This window comes from Agelaius tricolor, unplaced genomic scaffold, assembly GCF_023055355.1.
Source record: "Agelaius tricolor isolate 1412-34295 unplaced genomic scaffold, bAgeTri1.0.p SCAF_210, whole genome shotgun sequence".
NCBI lineage: Eukaryota > Metazoa > Chordata > Aves > Passeriformes > Icteridae > Agelaius > Agelaius tricolor.
In genome coordinates, this window is record NW_027269470.1 from 6,484 (window position 1) to 25,666 (window position 19,183).

General features: G+C 38.1%; 1 protein-coding gene across 1 annotated transcript; it reads left to right on the top strand.

Moving 5' to 3' along the window:
• The first annotated feature begins 3,577 nt into the window (after window positions 1–3,577).
• Window positions 3,578–18,782, top strand: LOC139587231 (methyl-CpG-binding protein 2-like). Its single transcript, XM_071421297.1, has 3 exons — window positions 3,578–5,090; window positions 15,593–15,752; window positions 18,675–18,782. Exons 1-3 carry the CDS (start codon window positions 4,606–4,608, stop codon window positions 18,780–18,782), a joined length of 753 nt encoding a protein of 250 aa, XP_071277398.1. The 5' UTR covers window positions 3,578–4,605.
• Window positions 18,783–19,183: the final 401 nt, after the last annotated feature.

Here is a 19,183-nt window from a genome sequence, read left to right on the forward strand (position 1 = left end):
GGGTCTGCAGCCCCCTCAGGCTCGGGGTTCCCCTCACGCTCCTGGTCCCCTCAAATTTAAGAAAAATTGGGAATTTAAGCCTGAAAAAAATACCAAAAATCCACAAAAAAACCTTAAAAAGTCCCGAAATCCCAAAAAAAAAACCCCAAATTTCCAAAATTTCCTAATTTTTTCCCCTTTCCCCTCAGGCTCCGCCTCCCCTCAGGCTCCGGGCCCCCGCAGGTTTTCCCGCCTTTCCCCTCAGGCTCGGGGTCCCCTCAGGCTCAGAGAAAAATCGGGAATTTAAGCCAGAAAAAAACCCCAAAAATACCTAAAAAACTCCCGAAATCCCAAAAAAACCCCAAAAATTAAAAAAATTCCTCTTTTTTTTTCCCTTTCCCCTCAGGCTCCGCCTCCCCTCAGGCTCGGCGTCCCCCTCACGCTCCGGGTCCCTTCAGATTCAAGGAAAAATCGGGATTTAGAGCCAGAAAAAAATCAAAAAATTCAACAAAAAACCCCCAAAAAAGTTGTGAAATCCACTAAAAAAACCCCCAAAAAGCTCCTGAAATCCCAAAAAACCCCAAAATCCCAAAAAATTCCTCAGGGTTTTCCCTCATGGTCTGCGGCCCCCTCAGGCTCTGGGTCCCCTCACATTCAAGGAAAAATTGGGAATTTAAGCCAGAAAAAACCCCCAAAAATTAAAAAAACCCCCCAAAAAGTCGTGAAATCCCAAAAAAAAACCCCCAAAAATTCCAAAATTTCCTCCGTTTTTTTCCCTTTCCCCTCAGGCTCCGCCTCCCCTCAGGCTCGGGGTTCCCCTCAGGCTCCGGTCCCCCTCAGGCTCAGAGAAAAATCGGGAATTTAAGCCAGAAAAAAACCCCAAAAATTAAAAAAAAAACCCCAAAAATGTCCTGAAATTCCCATAAAAAAACTCAGAAATTCCAAAAAAATTCTCAGGGTTTTTCTCTTGTCCCCTCAGGCTCATAAATTCTCATAAAAATCCCCAAAATTCCCAATTTTCTTCCTTCAATTCCTCCCCAAAAAATCCCCAAAATTTCCCAAAAAATTCCCAAAAATTCCCCCAAAAATCCCCTTAAAAATCTCCAAAAATTCCCCAAATTTCTTTCTTCAATTTGCCCCAAGAAATCCCCAAAAAAATCCCCATTTATTTCCTTCAATTCCTCCAAAAAATCCCCAAAACTTTCCCCTAAAAATCCCCAAAAATTTCCCCCAAAATATCCCAAAATTTTCCCAAAAAATCACCCAAAATTTCCCTTAAAAATCCCAAAATTCCCCCCAAAAATCCCCCAAAATTTCCCCAAAAATATCCCAAAATTTTCCCATAAACTCACCCTAAATTTCCCTTAAAAATCCCAAAATTCCCCCCAAAAATCCTCGAAATTCCCAAATTTTTTTCAATTCCCTCCAAAAAATCCACAAAATTCCCGAAAAATCTCAAAAATTCCCTCAAAAAATCCCCAAATTTCCCAAATTTCTTCCTTCAATTCCCCCCAAAAAATCCCAAAAAATTCCCCTAAAAAATCCAAAATTTCCCATTTTTTCCCTTTAAGTCCTCCCAAAAATCCCCAAAAATTCCCCTAAAAATTCCCAAATTTCTTCCTTCAATTGTCCCCAAAATTCCCCAAAAATTCCCCCCAAAAATCCCCAAAATTTCCCCAATAAATCCCCAAAAAATCCCCCAAAATCCCCCAATTTCTCAAATTTCTTCCTTCAATTCCCCCCCAAAAATCCCCAAAAATTCCCCTAAAAAACCCAAAAATTCCAATTTTTTTCCTTCAATTCCTCCCAAAAATCCCAAAAAATTCCCCTAAAAATTCGCAAATTTCTCAAATTTCTTCCTTTAATTGTCCCCAAAAAATCCCCCAAAAATTCCCTTAAAAATCCCAAAAATTCCCTTAAAAAATCCCAAAAATTCCCCCCAAAATTCCCAAAATTTCCCCTATAGATCCCCAAAATTTACCCAAAAATCCCAAAAAAAATCCCCTAAAAATTCCCAAAAAATCCCCAAATTTTCCCTAAAAATCCCCCAAAAATTCCCCTAAAAATCCCCAAAAATTCCCAAATTTCCCTCCAAAATCCCCCCAAAAAACAACACAAAAAAATCAATTTTATTTTTAAAAACCAGCAAAATTTTCATTTATTTGGAATTTTTTACCAAATTTTAAAAGAATTTTTGGGATATTTTGGGATTTAAAATAAGAAATTTTTATGGAATTTTTGGAGGAATTTTTGGGATTTTTTGGGATTTTTTAGGAATTTTTTAGGATTTTTTAAGGATTTTTTTGCAATTTTTAATGGAATTTTTTGGGGGTTTTTGGGGATTTTTAGGGGATTTTTGGAGTTTTTTAAAGGAATTTTAATGGAATTTTTGGGGTTTTTTAAAGGAACTTTTATTGAACTTTTATTGAATTTTTGGGGATTTTTTTTTTGAATTTTAATGGAATTTCTGGGGTTTTTATTGGAATTTTAAAGGGAATTTTTAATGGAAATTTTGGGGTTTTAAATGGAATTTTTAAGGGATTTTTAAATGGAATTTTTAGGGGGTTTTAGGGAATTTTTAATGGAATTTTTGGTGTTTTTTATGGAATTTTTAATGGAATTTTTGGGGTTTTCAATGGAATTTTTGAGGGAATTTTTAATGGAATTTTTGAGGCTTTTAATGGAATTTTTTAGGGAATTTTTAATGGAATTTTTGAGTTTTTTAATGGAATTTTTTAGGGTTCTTTTAGGGAATTTTTAATGGAATTTTTTTTTTGATTTTTAATGGGTTTTTTAGGGATTTTTAATGGAATTTTTTAGGGTTTTTTAGGGAATTTGTAATGGAATTTTTGGGGTTTTTAATGGATTTTTAAATGGAATTTTTGGGGTTTTTAATGGAATTTTTTGAGGGATTTTTTTAGGGTTTTTAGGGAATTTATAATGGAATTTTTGGGGGTTTTTAATGGAATTTTTGAGGGAATTTTTAGTGGAATTTTTGAGATTTTTAATGCAATTTTTAGGGAATTTTTAATGGAATTTTTGGGGTTTTTAATGTAATTTTTTAGGGGTTTTTAGGGATTTTTAATGGAATTTTTGTGATTTTTACTGGTTTTTTACGGATTTTTAATGGAATTTTTTAGGGTTTTTTTGGGATTTTTAAGGGAATTTTTTAGGGTTTTTAAGGGAATTTTTAATGGAATTTTGGGGGTTTAAAATGTTTTTTTTAGGGATTTTTAATGGAATTTTTAAGGGAATTTTAAATGGAATTTGTAGGGTTTTTAATAGAATTTTTAATGGAATTTTTGGGATTTTTACTGGTTTTTTACGGAGTTTTAATGAAATTTTTTAGGGGTTTTTGGGGAATTTTTAATGGAATTTTTAGGGGTTTTAATAGAATTTTTAATGAAATTTTTGGGATTTTTAATAGAATTTCTGGGATTTTAAATGGACTTTTTTTTTTTTACACAATTCCCATCACACCCTCCAAAACTTGATTCCAATTTCCAATTTTCATTTTATTTTCCAAACAAAAAGCGCCTTCCCCTCACAGCCGCCGCTTCCCCTCACGACCGCCGCCATCTTGGCTCCCCCCCCCCCCCCCCACCCTCCCCTTTTCCCGCGCTCGCCCCTCACGGCAATGGCTCCTCCACGGCTCCCGCCGTTATCCCGGGAGCCGATCCCGCCGATGTTACCGGCAACGGAAATGGCAAAGGGAAGGACACCGGACGTGGTATGGCCGCCCTTGGGCTCGGTCCTAGCGCCGGGATGGATAAAACCGGGAAGGGAAATGGCGAATTCGGTTTTCTTGGGGTCCCTGTGGGGTCCCGCCATGATTCTCCCTCATGAATCCCGCCATCATTTTCCCTCAGGGGTCTCGCCATGATTCTCCCTCAGAAATCCCGCTCCGGTTTTCCCTCAGGGGTCTCGCCATGATTTCCCCTCAGAAATCCCGCTCCGGTTTCCCCTCATGGGTCTCGCCATGATTCTCCCTTAGAAATCCCGCTCCGGTTTTTCCTCAGGGGTCTCGCCATGATTCTCTCTCAGGAATCCCGCTCCGGTTTCCTCTCAGGGGTCTCGCCATGATTTCCCCTCAGAAATCCCGCTCCGGTTTCCCCTCAGGGGTCTCGCCATGATTCTCCCTTAGAAATCCCGCTCCGGTTTCCCCTCATGAATCCCGCCATGCTTCCCCCTTAAGGGTCCCGCTCCGGTTTCCCCTCATGAATCCCGCCATGGTTTCCCTTTAAGGGTCCCGCTCCGGTTTCCCCTCAGGAATCCCGCCATGCTTCCCCCTTATTAAGGGTCCGGCTCCGGTTTCCCCTCATGAATCCCGCCATGGTTTCCCTTCAGGGCTCTCACCATGATTCCCCTTCAGGCTTCCCTCTCCGGTTTCCCCTCAGGGGTCCTGCCATAGCTCCGTCTCCGGTTTCCCCTCATGAATCCCGCCATGGCTCCCCCTCAGGGGTCTCGCCATGGTTTCCCCTCATGAATCCCGCCATGGCTCCCCCTCACGGGTCCCTCTCCGGTTTCCCCTCAGGAATCCCGCTCCGGTTTATCCTCAGGGGTCCCGCTCAGCGGTCCCACCGTGAGTCCCGCCATGGCTCCCCCTCAGGGATCTGAGGTCCCTCCATGGCTCCCGCTCCGCTTCCCCCCTCACGTTCCCCCTCAATCTGCCGCCATGCTTTCCCCTCACGGTTCCCGCTCCGAGCCCGGCCGTGCCCCGGCGGCCGCCGCGGTCCCGCCCCCGCTGTCTTTCTCTCTATGGTGCGGCGCGGCCGCTCTGCCCCGCTCGGAGGCCGCGCTCGGGCCGGGCCGGGCTCGCCCCGGCGGCTGCGCGCGCAGCCCGCGCTCCTGGCGCCGCGCGCCCGCTCCGCCATCGCCGCGGGGTCCCGGCCCCGGGCCCAGCCGGGCCGGCAGCAGCGAACGGCGCCGGCAACAACCAACGGCCGAGTCGGGCCGGCAATCCCGGGCCCGAGCGGCCCCGTCCCGCCGGGCCGGCGCATGGAGAAGCCCGGCAGGATGGACTGTCCCGCGCTGCCTCCCGGTTGGAAGAAGGAAGAGGTGATCCGCAAGTCGGGCCTGAGCGCCGGTAAAAGCGATGTCTACTACTTCAGGTACGGGCCCGAGGGATCCCGGTAGGGTTGCCGAGGTTTTGGGGGCACCCGGAGGCGCGGCTGGGTAAGGACGGTGGGGTCGGTGCCCACACGCCGCCGGCCCGGCTGTCAGAGCTCGCTCGCTTCCGCCATGGCTGTGGCAGGGCTGTCCTGTCACGGGGCGATTCCGGTTCCCGGTGTGAGGGGGAGCGCGGGCTCCTGTCAAGGGGGGGAGCTCGGCGTGATTCCGGTTCACTTGCTGAGGGGAACCGGGCTCCTGTCACGGGAGGAGCTCGGAGTTTTAGCACGGGACGATTCCGGTTGTCCCTGAGGGCGAACCGGCTCCTGTCATGGGGCAGTTCCGGTTCTCTCTGAGGGCGAACCGCGCTCTTGTCATGGAGGGAGCTCGGAGTTTAGTGCCGGGACGATTCCGGTTTCGTGAGGGGAAACCGGGCTCTCCCCTCACGGGGCGGTTCCGATTCCGTGAGGGGGAACCGGGGCTCCCCTCACGGGACGGTTCCGGTTCTCTCTGAGGGCGAACCGCGCTCTTGTCATGGGGGGAGCTCGGAGTTTTGTGCCGGGACGATTCCGGTTTCATGAGGGCGAACTGGGCTCATGTCATGGGGCGGTTCCGGTTCTCTCTGAGGGGGAACCGGGGCTCCTGTCACGGGGGGAGCTCGGAGTTTTGTGCCGGGACGATTCCGGTTTCATGAGGGTGAACCGGGCTCCTGTCACGGGGCAGTTCCGGTTCTCTCTGAGGGTGAACCGGGCTCCTGTCACGGGGCAGTTCCGGTTCTCTCTGAGGGGGAACCGGGGCTCCTGTCACGGGGGGAGCTCGGAGTTTTGTGCCGGGACGATTCCCGTTCTATGAGGGCGAACCGGCTCCTGTCACGGGGCAGTTCCGGTTCTTTCTGAGGGGGAACCGGGGCTCCAGTCACGGGGGGAGCTTGGAGTTTTGTGCCGGGACGATTCCGGTTCCATGAGGGGGAACCGGGGCTCCCCTCACGGAGCGGTTCCGATTCCATGAGGGGAAACCGGGGCTCCCCTCACGGAGCGATTCCGGTTCTCTCTGAGGGGGAACCGGGGCTCCTGTCATGGGAGGAGCTCGGAGTTTTGTGCCGGGACGATTCCGGTTTCATGAGGGGAAACCGGGCTCTCCCCTCACGGGGCGATTCCGATTCCTTGAGAGCCAACCGGGCTCCTGTCACGGGGCAGTTCCGGTTCTCTCTGAGGGGGAACCGGGGCTCCTGTCACGGGGGGAGCTCGGAGTTTTGTCCCGGGACGATTCCGCTTCCATGAAGGGGAACCGGGGCTCCCCTCACGGGGCGGTTCCGGTTCTCTCTGAGGGCGAACCGCGCTCTTGTCATGGGGGGAGCTCGGAGTTTTGTGCCGGGACGATTCCGGTTTCATGAGGGCGAACTGGGCTCATGTCACGGGGCGGTTCTAGTTCTCTCTGAGGGGGAACCGGGGCTCCTGTCACGGGGGGAGCTCGGAGTTTTGTGCCGGGACGATTCCGGTTTCATGAGGGGAAACCGGGCTCCTGTCACGGAGCGGTTCCGGTTCTCTCTGAGGGCGAACCGGGGCTCCCCTCATGGAGCGGTTCCGGTTCTTTCTGAGGGGGAACCGGGGCTCCTGTCACGGGGGGAGCTCAAAGTTTTTTCCCGGGACGATTCCGGTTTAATGAGGGCGAACCGGCTCCTGTCATGGGGCAGTTCCGGTTCCTTGTGAGGGGGAACTGGGCTCTTGTCACGGGCCGGTTCCGGTTCTTTCTGAGGGGGAACCGGGGCTCCTGTCACGGGACGATTCCGGTTCCATGAGGGGAAACCGGGGCTCCCCTCACGGGCCGGTTCCGGTTCTTTCTGAGGGGGAACCGGGACTCCCCTCACGGGGCGGTTCCGGTTCCATGAGGGGAAACCGGGGCTCCTCTCACGGAGCGGTTCCGGTTCCATGAGGGGAAACCGGGGCTGCCCTCAGGGGGAGCCAATTCCGGTTCTTTCTCTGAGGGAAATCTCGGTTTTTATCCAGTAATTCCGTTTTTTTAGTGAATTTTTAGTAATTATCATTGAATTTCTGAGGGATTTTGGGGGTTTTAGGGAGTTTTGGAGGGGAAAATTTGGCTCGGGGTTTTAATGGAATTTTTTGGGGATTTTTTTTGGGTTTTTTGGGGATTTTTAAGGATTTTTTTGGAGGTTTTTTTGGGAGTTTTTAGGGAATTTTTGAGAGGGAAAATTGGGATTTTTGGGGACTTGTAGGATTTAAAATGGAATTTTTGTGGGAAATTTTATTTAATTCCAGCTTTTTTGTTTGGGATTTCAAGCCAAGAAAATCCACTCTGGAAGAACTCGGCTGGAGGAGGAGTGGGAAAATGAAGGTTATTATGTAAATTAGCTCATTTGCATAATTAATGAACTCATTTTAATTTCCAGCCTGACGAGTTTATGCAAAAACCTGGATTAAATGGGGGTGTGGAGTTGAGAATTCCCAATTTCTTCCCATGGGATAATTCTGGTTTTTCCTGTGGTTGTTTTACCCTAAAATCCCAAATTTTCCCCTCCAAAGTTCCCTAAAAATCGCCAAAAATTCCCTAAAATCCCCCTAAAAATGCTCTAAAAATCCATCAAATTCTGTAAATCCCAAAAGAATCTAAAAAATCCCAGAATTATCCTCCAAAGATCCCCAATAAATTCCAAAAAATCCCCCCAAAAAATTCCCAAAAAATCCCCCCAAAAATCCCCAAAATATTTCCAAAAAATCCCCTAAAAATTCTTTTAAAAATCCTGAAAAATCCCTAAAAAAAGTCTCAAAAAAAATCCACAAAAATTCTCAAAAAATCCTGAAAAATCCCTCAAAAATTCTCAAAAAAATCCTGAAAAATCCCCCAAAACTGGCGAAAAAATCCCCAGAAAATTATAAGAAATCCTCAAAAAATCCCATAAAATTGGCAAAAATCCTAAAAAATCACCCAAAAAATCTGCAAAAAGTCTCAAAAAATTCCCTAAAAATTCTCAAAAAATCCCAAAAAAATTCTCTTAAAATCCTAAAAAGTCCCGAAAAATCCTGAAAAATCCCCCCAAAAATTCTTAAAAAATCTCCAAAAAATCCTCAAAAAATCCCTAAAAAATCCTTTAAAATTCTCAAAAAATCCCTAAAAATCCCCAAAAATCCCCCAAAAATTCTCTAAAAAATCCTGAAAAATCCCCCCAAAAATCCCCAAAACATCCCCAAAAATCTCAAAAAAAATCCCTAAAAATTCTCAAAAAATCTTCAAAAATCCCCAAAAATTCTCAAAAAATCCTCAAAAAATTCTCAAAAATTCCTTCAAAAATCCCTAAGAAAATCCCAAAAAACCCCCCAAAAATCCTTAAAAATTCTCAAAAAAAATCCCAAAAATTCTCAAAAAAATCCGTAAAAATTCTCAAAAAATTCTCAAAAATTCTCCAAAAAATCTAAGAAAAAATACCTAAAAATCTACAAAAAATTCTTAAAAATTCCCCAAAAAATCCCCAAAAAATCTCAAAAAAATCGAAAAAAAATCCAATTTTTTCCCTCTAAAACACCGAAAAATCGCCATAAAATCGCCAAAAAACCACCAAAAATCACCATTTTTTTTTCCTAAAATTCCCTACAACTTCCCAAAACTTGATATTTTCCCCAAAATGACCCAAATTCTCTTTATTTTTAGCCCCAGTGGGAAGAAATTCCGCAGCAGCCGCAGCTGGGGCGGTACCTGGGCAACTCCGTAGACCTGAGCTCCTTTGAGAGCAAAATTGGCCCAAAAAATCCTCAAAAAAATCCACAAAAAATTCTCAAAAAATTCTGAAAAAATCCTGAAAAAATCCTCAAAAATTCTCAAAAAATTCCCAAAATTCTCAAAAAATTCTGAAAAAATCTCCAAAAATTCTCTAAAAATTCTCAAAAAATTCTGAAAAAAAATCTCAAAAAACCTGAAAAAAAAATCCCCAAAAAATTCTAAAAAAATCTCTAAAAATTCCCAAAAATTCTGAAAAAAATCCCTAAAAATTCGAAAAAAATCCTCAAAAAATCCCAAAAAATTCCCCAAAAATTCCCTAAAAATTCTCAAAAAATTCTCTAAAAAATCCAAAAAAAATACACAAAAAATCCCAAAAAATCCCCTAAAAATCCCTAAAAATTCTGAAAAAATCACCAAAAAATCCCCAAAAAATTCTCCAAAAAATCACAAAAAATTCTGAAAAAATCTCAAAAAATTCTAAAAAAAATCTCAAAAAATTCTGAAAAAATCCTCAAAAAATCCACAAAAAATCCCCAAAAATCTTCAAAAAAATCCAAAATAATCTCAAAAATTCCCTAAAAAAATCGCAAAAAATTCTCAAAACATCTGAAAAAAATCCCTAAAAATTCTCAAAAAATTCTGAAAAAATCCCAAAAAATTCCCCTAAAATCCTCAAAAAATCCCTAAAAATTCTCTAAAAAATCCACAAGAAATCCTCAAAACATCTCAAAAAAATCCTCAAAAAACCCTGAAAAATCACCTAAAAATCCTAAAAAATCCTAAAAAATCCCTAAAAATTCCCAAAAATTCTCCAACAAAATCTAAGAAAAAATCCCTAAAAATCCCCAAAAAATCTCCAAAAAATCAAAAAAAAAATCTCATTTTTTCACTGTAAAATACCGAAAAATCTTCAAAAAATCGCCAAAAAATCGCGAAAAATCCCCGTTTTTTTTGCCAAAACCTCCTGACACCTCCTGAAATTTAATTTTTTTCCCAAAATAACCCAAATTCTCTTTATTTTTAGCCCCAGTGGGAAGAAATTCCACAGCAGCCGCAGCTGGCGCGGTACCTGGGCAACTCCGTAGACCTGAGCTCCTTTGAAAGCAAAATTGGCCCAAAAAATCCTCAAAAAAATCCACAAAAAATTCTCAAAAAATTCTCCAAAAAATTCACAAAAATTCCCAAAAAATAAAAAAAAATCCCCAAAAATTCTGAAAAAATCCCCCAAAAATTCTCCAAAAAATCACAAAAAATTCTGAAAAAATCTCAAAAAAATCCCGAAAAATTCTCAAAAAATTCTCGAAAAATCCCCATAAAATCCTCAAAAATCCCCAAAAATTCTTAAAAAATTCTCAAAAAATTCCCTAAAAATTCTGAAAAAATACACCAAAAAATCCCTAAAAATTCTCAAAAAATTCTCAAAAAATTCTCAAAAAATCCTCAAAAAATCCCCAAAAATTCTCAAAAAAATCTCTAAAAAATCCCCAAAAATTTCTCAAAAAATCCCCAAAAATTCCCTAAAAAAATCCCTAAAAATTCTCAAAAAATCCCCAAAAATTCTAAAAAAAATCTCAAAAAATTCTGAAAAAATCCCAAAAAATCCCTAAAAAATCTCTAAAAATCTTGAAAAAATCCCCAAAAAATCCTCAAAAAATCCTGAAAAAATCCCCAAAAAATCCTCAAAAAATTCTCAAAAATTCTCCAAAAAATCCCCTAAAAATTCCTTTAAAAATCTCCAAAAAATCGTAAAAAAATCCCAAAAAATCCCCCAAAAATTCTAAAAGTTTCTCCAAAAATCCCTAAAAAATCTCAAAAAAATCTTTAAAAATCCCCAAAAAATCCCCAAAATTTTCCAAAAAATCCCCCAAAAATTTCCAAAAAATCCCCAAAAATTCCTTTAAAAATCCCCAAAAAATCCCCAAAAAATCTCAAAAAAATCGAAAAAAAATCCAATTTTTTCCCTCTAAAACACCGAAAAATCGCCGTAAAATCGCCAAAAAACCACCAAAAATCACCATTTTTTTTTTCCTAAATCACCTGAAACCTCCCAAATATTATTTTTTTCCCAAAATAATCTGATTTTTCCTCATTTTTTAGCCCCAGTGGGAAGAAATTCCGCAGCAGCCGCAGCTGGGGCGGTACCTGGGCAACTCCGTAGACCTGAGCTCCTTTGAGAGCAAAATTGGCCCAAAAAATCCTCAAAAAAATCCTAAAAAATTGTCAAAAAATCCCCAAAAAATTCTCAAAAAAATTCCAAAAAATCCCCCAAAACTCTCTAAAAATCCCTAAAAATTCCCCCAAAAATTGTCTAAAAATCCCCGAAAAATCCTCAAAAAATCCTCAAAAAATTCTCAAAAAAATCCAAAAAAATTCTGAAAAAATCCCTAAAAATCCCCAAAAAATCTTCAAAAAAATTCCCTAGAAATATCCTGAAAAAATCCCCAAAAAATCTATAAAAAATCCCTAAAAATTCTCAAAAAAATCCGGAAAAATCCTCAAAAACTTCTAAAAAAATCCACAAATAATCCCAAAAAATTCTCTAAAAATTCTCTAAAAAATCCCCAAAAATTCTGAAAAAAGTCCAAAAAAATCCCCAAAAATCCCTTAAAATTCCAGAAAATTTCCCAAAACATTCTAAAAAAAAATCCAAAAAAATTCTAAAAAATCCCTAAAAAATCCCCCAAAAATTCTCAAAAAAATCTCCAAAAATTCGCAAAAAATTCCTTTAAAAATCTCCAAAAAATCCTCAAAAAATCCAAAAAAATCTTTAAAAATCCCCCAAATTTTCCAAAAAATCCCCCAAAAAATCTCAAAAAAATCTCTAAAAATTCTCAAAAAATTCCCAAAAAATCCCAAAAAATTCCTTTAAAAATCCCCAAAAAATCCCCAAAAAATCTCAAAAAAATCGAAAAAAATCCAAAAAAAATCTCATTTTTCCCCTCTAAAACCCCTAAAAATCGCCGTAAAATCGCCAAAAAACCACCAAAAATCACCATTTTTTTTTTCCTAAATCACCTGAAACCTCCCAAATATTATTTTTTTCCCAAAATAATCTGATTTTTCCTCATTTTTTTAGCCCCAGTGGGAAGAAATTCCGCAGCAGCCGCAGCTGGGGCGGTACCTGGGGAACTCCGTAGACCTGAGCTCCTTTGAGAGCAAAATTGGCCCAAAAAATCCTCAAAAAAATCCACAAAAAATCCTCAAAAAATAAAAAAAAAATTCTCAAAAATCCCCTAAAAACTCTAAAAAAATCCTCAAAAAATTATCAAAAAATCCTGAAAAAATCCCTGAAAAATCGCAAAAAATCCCCCAAAAATCCGAAAAAATTCTCTAAAAATCCCCTAAAATTCTCAAAAAAATCCCTAAAAATTCTGAAAAAAATCCCAAAAAATTACAAAAAAATCCCAAAAAAATCCACAAAAATTCCCTAAAAATTCTCTAAAAAATCCAAAAAATCCACAAAAAATTCTCAAAAAAATCACAAAAAAATTCTCAAAAAATTCTCAAAAAATCCCTAAAAAATTCCCTAAAAATCTAAAAAAAATCCCAAAAAATTCTAAAAAATCCCTAAAAATTCTCCAAAAAATCCTGAAAAATCCACAAAAATTTCCCCAAAAAATCGCAAAAAATTCTAAAAAAATCTAAAAAAAATCCCCAAAAAATCCTCAAAAAATCTCTAAAAAAATCTAAAAAAATCCACAAAAATTCCCAAAAAATTCTCCAAAAAATCCTCAAAAATTCTCAAAAAAATCTCTAAAAATTCTCAAAAAATCCCCAAAAATCCCAAAAAATCTCTAAAAATCCCAAAAAAATTCTGAAAAAATCCCCAAAAATTCCTTTAAAAATCCTGAAAAAATCTTCAAAAAATTCCTAAAAAATCTAAAAAAAATACCCAAAAAATCAAAAAAAAAAATCTCATTTTTTCCCTCTAAAACACCGAAAAATCGCCGTAAAATCACCAAAAAACCACCAAAAATCACCATTTTTTTTCCCAAAACCGCCTGAAACCTCCCAAATATTTTTTTTTCCCCAAAATAATTTAAATTTTCCTTTTTTTTTGCCCCAGTGGGAAGAAATTCCGCAGCAGCCGCAGCTGGCGCGGTACCTGGGGAACTCCGTAGACCTGAGCTCCTTTGAGAGCAAAATTGGCCCAAAAAATCCTCAAAAAAATCCACAAGAAATCCTCAAAAAATTCTGAAAAAATCCCCAAAAAATTCTAAAAAAATTATCTAAAAAATCCCAAAAATTCCCCAAAAATTCCCTAAAAATTCTCAAAAAATTCTCTAAAAAATCCAAAAAAATACACAAAAAAATCCCAAAAAATCCCCAAAAAATCTCAAAAAAACTCTCAAAAATTCTCAAAAAATTCTCAAAAAGTCCTCAAAAAATTCTCAAAAAATTCCCAAAAAATTGTCTAAAAATCCCTGAAAAATCCTCAAAAAATTCTCAAAAAAATCTCAAAAAATTCTGAAAAAAATCTCAAAAAATCCCCAAAAATTCCTTTAAAAATCCCCAAAAATCCCCCAAAAATCAGTAAAAATCCTCAAAAAAATCCCAAAAATTCTCGAAAAAATCTCTAAAAATTCTCAAAAAATCATCAAAAAATTTCATAAAAATCTCCAAAAATTCCCCCAAACTCTGCAAAAAATCCCCATAAAAATCACCAAAAAATCCCTAAAAATTGTCAAAAAATCCTCAAAAAATCCTCAAAAATTTCCAAAAAATCCCCCAAAAATTTCCAAAAAATCCCCAAAAATTCCTTTAAAAATCCCCAAAAAATCCCCAAAAAATCTCAAAAAAATCGAAAAAAAATCCAATTTTTCCCCTCTAAAACACCGAAAAATCGCCGTAAAATCACCAAAAAACCACCAAAAATCACCATTTTTTTTTCCCAAAACCGCCTGAAACCTCCCAAATATTTTTTTTTTCCCCAAAATAATTTAAATTTCCCTTTTTTTTAGCCCCAGTGGGAAGAAATTCCGCAGCAAGCCGCAGCTGGGGCGGTACCTGGGCAACTCCGTAGACCTGAGCTCCTTTGAGAGCAAAATTGGCCCAAAAAATCCTCAAAAAAATCCCCAAAAAATCCCTAAAAATTCTAAAAAAAAATCCTCAAAAAATCCTGAAAAATCCCTATAAAATCCCTAAAAAATCTTTAAAAAATTGCAAAAAATTCTCAAAAAATCACAAAAAATCCCTAAAAAATCCCAAAAAATTCCCGAAAAATTCTCAAAAAAATTGCAAAAAATCCTCAAAAAATCCTGAAAAAATTCTGAAAAAATCCCCAAAAAATCACCAAAAAATCTGAAAAAATTCTCAAAAAATTCTCAAAAAATCCCCAAAACATCCTCAAAAAAATCCCAAACAATTCCCTAAAAATTCTCAAAAAATTCTGAAAAAATCCCAAAAAATCCCCCAAATATCCTCAAAAATTCTCTAAAAATCTCCTAAAAATTCCTTTAAAAATCTCCAAAAAATCCTCAAAAAACCCTGAAAAATCACCTAAAAATCAGCAAAAAATCCTGAAAAATCCCTAAAAAATCCCTAAAAATTCCCAAAAATTCTCCAACAAAATCTAAGAAAAAATCCCAAAAAATCCCCTAAAAATCAAAAAAAAATCTCATTTTTTCACTGTAAATAATACCGAAAAAAAAAAAAAAAAAAAAAAAAAAAAAAAAAAAAAATCTTCAAAAAATCGCCAAAAAATCGCCAAAAATCCCCGTTTTTTTTGCCAAAACCTCCTGACACCTCCTGAAATTTAATTTTTTCCCCAAAATAATTTAAATTCTCTTTATTTTTAGCCCCAGTGGGAAGAAATTCCGCAGCAGCCGCAGCTGGGGCGGTACCTGGGCAATTCCGTAGACCTGAGCTCCTTTGAGAGCAAAATTGGCCCAAAAAATCCTCAAAAAAATCCACAAAAAATCCTCAAAAAATAAAAAAAAAATTCTCAAAAATCCCCTAAAAACTCTAAAAAAATCCTCAAAAAATTATCAAAAAATCCTGAAAAAATCCCTGAAAAATCGCAAAAAATCCCCCAAAAATCCGAAAAAATTCTCTAAAAATCCCCTAAAAATTCTCAAAAAAATCCCAAAAAATTCTGAAAAAAATCCCAAAAAATTACAAAAAAATCCCAAAAAAATCCACAAAAATTCCCTAAAAATTCTCTAACAAATCCAAAAAATCCACAAAAAATTCTCAAAAAAATCACAAAAAAATTCTCAAAAAATTCTCAAAAAATCCCTAAAAAATTCCCTAAAAATCTAAAAAAAATCCCAAAAAATTCTAAAAAATCCCTAAAAATTCTCCAAAAAATCCTGAAAAATCCACAAAAATTTCCCAAAAAAATCGCAAAAAATTCTAAAAAAATCTAAAAAAAATCCCCAAAAAATCCTCAAAAAATCTCTAAAAAAATCTAAAAAAATCCACAAAAATTCCCAAAAAATTCTCCAAAAAATCCTCAAAAATTCTCAAAAAAATCTCTAAAAATTCTCAAAAAATCCCCAAAAATCCCAAAAAAATCTCCAAAAATCCCAAAAAAATTCTGAAAAAAATCCCTAAAAATTCTCAAAAAATTCTCAAAAAATCCCCCAAAAATCCCCCAAAAATCCCCAAAAAATCAAAAAAAAATCCAATTTTTCCCCTCTAAAACACCCAAAAATCGCCATAAAATCGCCAAAAAACCACCAAAAATCACCATTTTTTTTTCCTAATTCACCTGAAAGCCCCTTAAACTTCTGATTTTCCCCAAATAATGTGAATTTTTGCATTTTTTTAGCCCCAGTGGGAAGAAATTCCGCAGCAAGCCGCAGCTGGCGCGGTACCTGGGCAACTCCGTAGACCTGAGCTCCTTTGATTTCCGCACGGGGAAGATGATGCCCAGCAAGCTGCAGAAGAACAAACAGAAACTGCGCAGCGACGCCCTCAACCCCAACAAGGTGGGAAAAAATTCAATTTATTTTCATTTTATTTCCAATTTTATCTCCACTCATTTATTCCCTAAGTTTCAGAAATGTTGTCCCAATTTTTCTGGATTTTTTCCTAATTTTTTAGGATTTTTTGGGGATTTTTTCTCAATTTTTCCCCATTTTTTAATTATTTTTTTACCATTTTTTCTCCAATTTTCCCCCATTTTTTATGATTTTTTAGGAATTTTTTTACCAATTTTTCTCCCAATTTTCCCCCAATTTTTTCCTGATTTTTCCCTAATTTTTCCCTGATTTTTCCCTAATTTTTCCCTGATTTTTTTCCAATTTTTTCCCAATTTTTCCCCATTTTTCCCCCATTTTTTCCTGATTTTTCCCCAATTTTTCCCCCATTTTTTATGATATTTTCCCCCAATTTTCCCCCAATATTTCCCCAATTTTTCCCCCATTTTTCCCATTTTTTCCCCAATTTTCCCCCCATTTTTTCCCCAATTTTTATTCCATTTCCCCCCAATTTTCCCCAAAATTTTCCCCAATTTTCCCCCATTTTTTACGATTTTTCCCTAATTTTTCCCCATTTTTTGTCCAATTTTCCTCCGATTTTTCTCCCATTTTCCCCCAATTTTTTCCCAATTTTCCCCCATTTTTCGCGATTTTTTTGCTGATTTTTTCCCCAAAATTTTCCCATTTTTTAGCATTTTTTGGGGATTTTTTACCCCATTTTTCCCCATTTTTTAATAATTTTTTTGGGATTTTTTTCTCAATTTTTCCCCCAATTTTCCCCCAATTTCCCCCAATTTTCTCCCAATTTTTCCCCAATTTTCCCCCATTTTTTCCAATGGGGAAGATGATGCCCAGCAAGCTGCAGAAGAACAAACAGAAACTGCGCAGCGACGCCCTCAACCCCAACAAGGTGGGAAAAAATTCAATTTATTTCCATTTTATTTCCAATTTTATCTCCACTCATTTATTCCCTAAGTTTCAGAAATGTTGTCCCAATTTTTCTGGATTTTTTCCTAATTTTTTAGGATTTTTTGGGGATTTTTTCTCAATTTTTCCCCATTTTTTAATGATTTTTTTACCATTTTTTCTCCAATTTTCCCCCATTTTTTATGATTTTTTAGGGATTTTTTTACCAATTTTTCTCCCAATTTTCCCCCAATTTTTTCCTGATTTTTCCCTAATTTTTCCCTGATTTTTTTCCAATTTTTCCCCCATTTTTTCCCCATTTTTCCCCAATTTTCCCCCATTTTTTATGATATTTTCCACCATTTTTACCTAAATTTTCCCCAATTTTCCCCCCCATTTTCCCCCAATTTTCCCCAATTTTCTCCCCATTTTAATCTGATTTTTTCTCCATTTTTCCCCAATTTTTTACCAAATTTCCCCCCATTTCTCCCCAATTTTCCCCATTTTCCCCAATTTTTCCCCAATTTCCCCCCATTTTTCCCCATTTTTTCCCCAATTTTTCCCCCATTTTTTCCCCCATTTTTATTCCATTTCCCCCAATTTTTCCCCAATTTTCCCCATTTTTTCCTGATTTTTCCCCAATTTTCCCCCATTTTTTGCGATTTTTTTGGTGATTTTTTTCCCAAATTTCCCCAATTTTTCCCTGATTTTTCCCCAATTTTCCCCCATTTTTCGCGATTTTTTTGCTGATTTTTCCCCAATTTTTCCCATTTTTTCCCGATTTTTTTGGGGATTTTTTACCCCATTTTTCCCCATTTTCTATGATTTTTTTGGGATTTTTTTCTCAATTTTTCCCCCAATTTTTTCCCCATTTTCCCCCAATTTTTCCCCAATTTTTTCCCAATTTTCCCCCATTTTTTCCAATGGGGAAGATGATGCCCAGCAAGCTGCAGAAGAACAAACAGAAACTGCGCAGCGACGCCCTCAACCCCAACAAGGTGGGCAAAAAATTAAAATTATTTCCATTTTAATTTAAATTTTATTGGTGTTTTATTAGTCCCAAAGTTTCAGGAATTTTGCTCCTTTTTTCTGGATTTTTTCCCATTTTTTTCGGATTTTTTGGGTTTTTTTACCCAATTTTCCCCCAATTTTTTAGCATTTTTTTCCTGATTTTTTCCCAATTTTTCTCCAATTTTTTTCCCCATTTTCCCCCAATTTTCCCCCAAATTTTCCCAATTTTTCCCGAATTTTTTTGCCATTTTTTCCCAATTTCCCCCCATGTTTTATGATTTTTTTAGGATTTTTTTAGGATTTTTTCCACCATTTTTCCCCAAATTTTCCCCAATTTTCCCCCCCATTTTTCCCCATTTTCCCCCGATTTTCCCCAAATTTTCCCCATTTTTCCCTGATTTTTCCCCAATTTCCCCCCATTTTCCCCATTTTTTCCCCAATTTTTCCCCATTTTTTCCCCAATTTTCCCCCATTTCCCCCCAATTTTTCCCCAATTTTCCCCATTTTTTCCTGATTTTTCCCCAATTTTCCCCCATTTTTTGCGATTTTTTTTGGTGATTTTTTTTCCCAAATTTCCCCAATTTTTCCCTGATTTTTCCCCAATTTTCCCCCATTTTTCACGATTTTTTTGCTGATTTTTTCCCCAATTTTTCCCGATTTTCCCCATTTTTTATGATTTTTTGGGGGATTTTTTACCCCATTTTTTACCATTTTTAACAATTTTTTGGTGGTTTTTTTCCCAATTTTCCTCCCAATTTTCCCCCATTTTAATCTGATTTTTTCTTCATTTCTTCCCCCAATTTTCCCCCAATTTTCTCCCAATTTTCCCCCAATTTTTCCCCATTTTAATCCGATTTTTTCCCCATTTTATTCCCATTTTAATCTGATTTTTTCTCCAATTTTCCCCCATTTTAATCCGATTTTTTCCCCATTTTTTCCCCCATTTTTTCCCCCATTTTCCCATTTTTTTTACAATATTTTTCTGATTTTTTCCCCAATTTTCCCCATTTTCAGGGCAAGCCTGACCTCAACACCACCCTCCCCATCCGACAAACGGCCTCGATTTTCCCAAATTTTTGCCCAATTTTTCCCCAATTTTCCCCCAATTTTTCCCCATTTTAATCTGAATTTTTCTCCAATTTTTCCCCCAATTTTCCCCCAATTTTCCCCCAATTTTTCCCATTTTAATCTGATTTTTTCTCTATTTTCCCCCAATTTTTCTCCCATTTTATTCCCATTTTAATCTGATTTTCCCATTTTTCCCCCAATTTTTCCCCAATTTTCCCCCAATTTTTCCCCATTTTAATCTGATTTTTTCCCCATTTTCCCCCAATTTTTCCCCAATCTTTCCCCAATTTTCCCCCAATTTTCTCCCAAGTTTCCCCCAATTTTTCCCCCCATTTTCCCCCAATTTCCCCCATTTTCTCCCAATTTCCCCCAATTTTTCCCAATTTTATTCCCATTTTAATCTGATTTTTCTCCAATTTTCCCCCATTTTTCCCCCAATTTTTTCCCCAATTTCC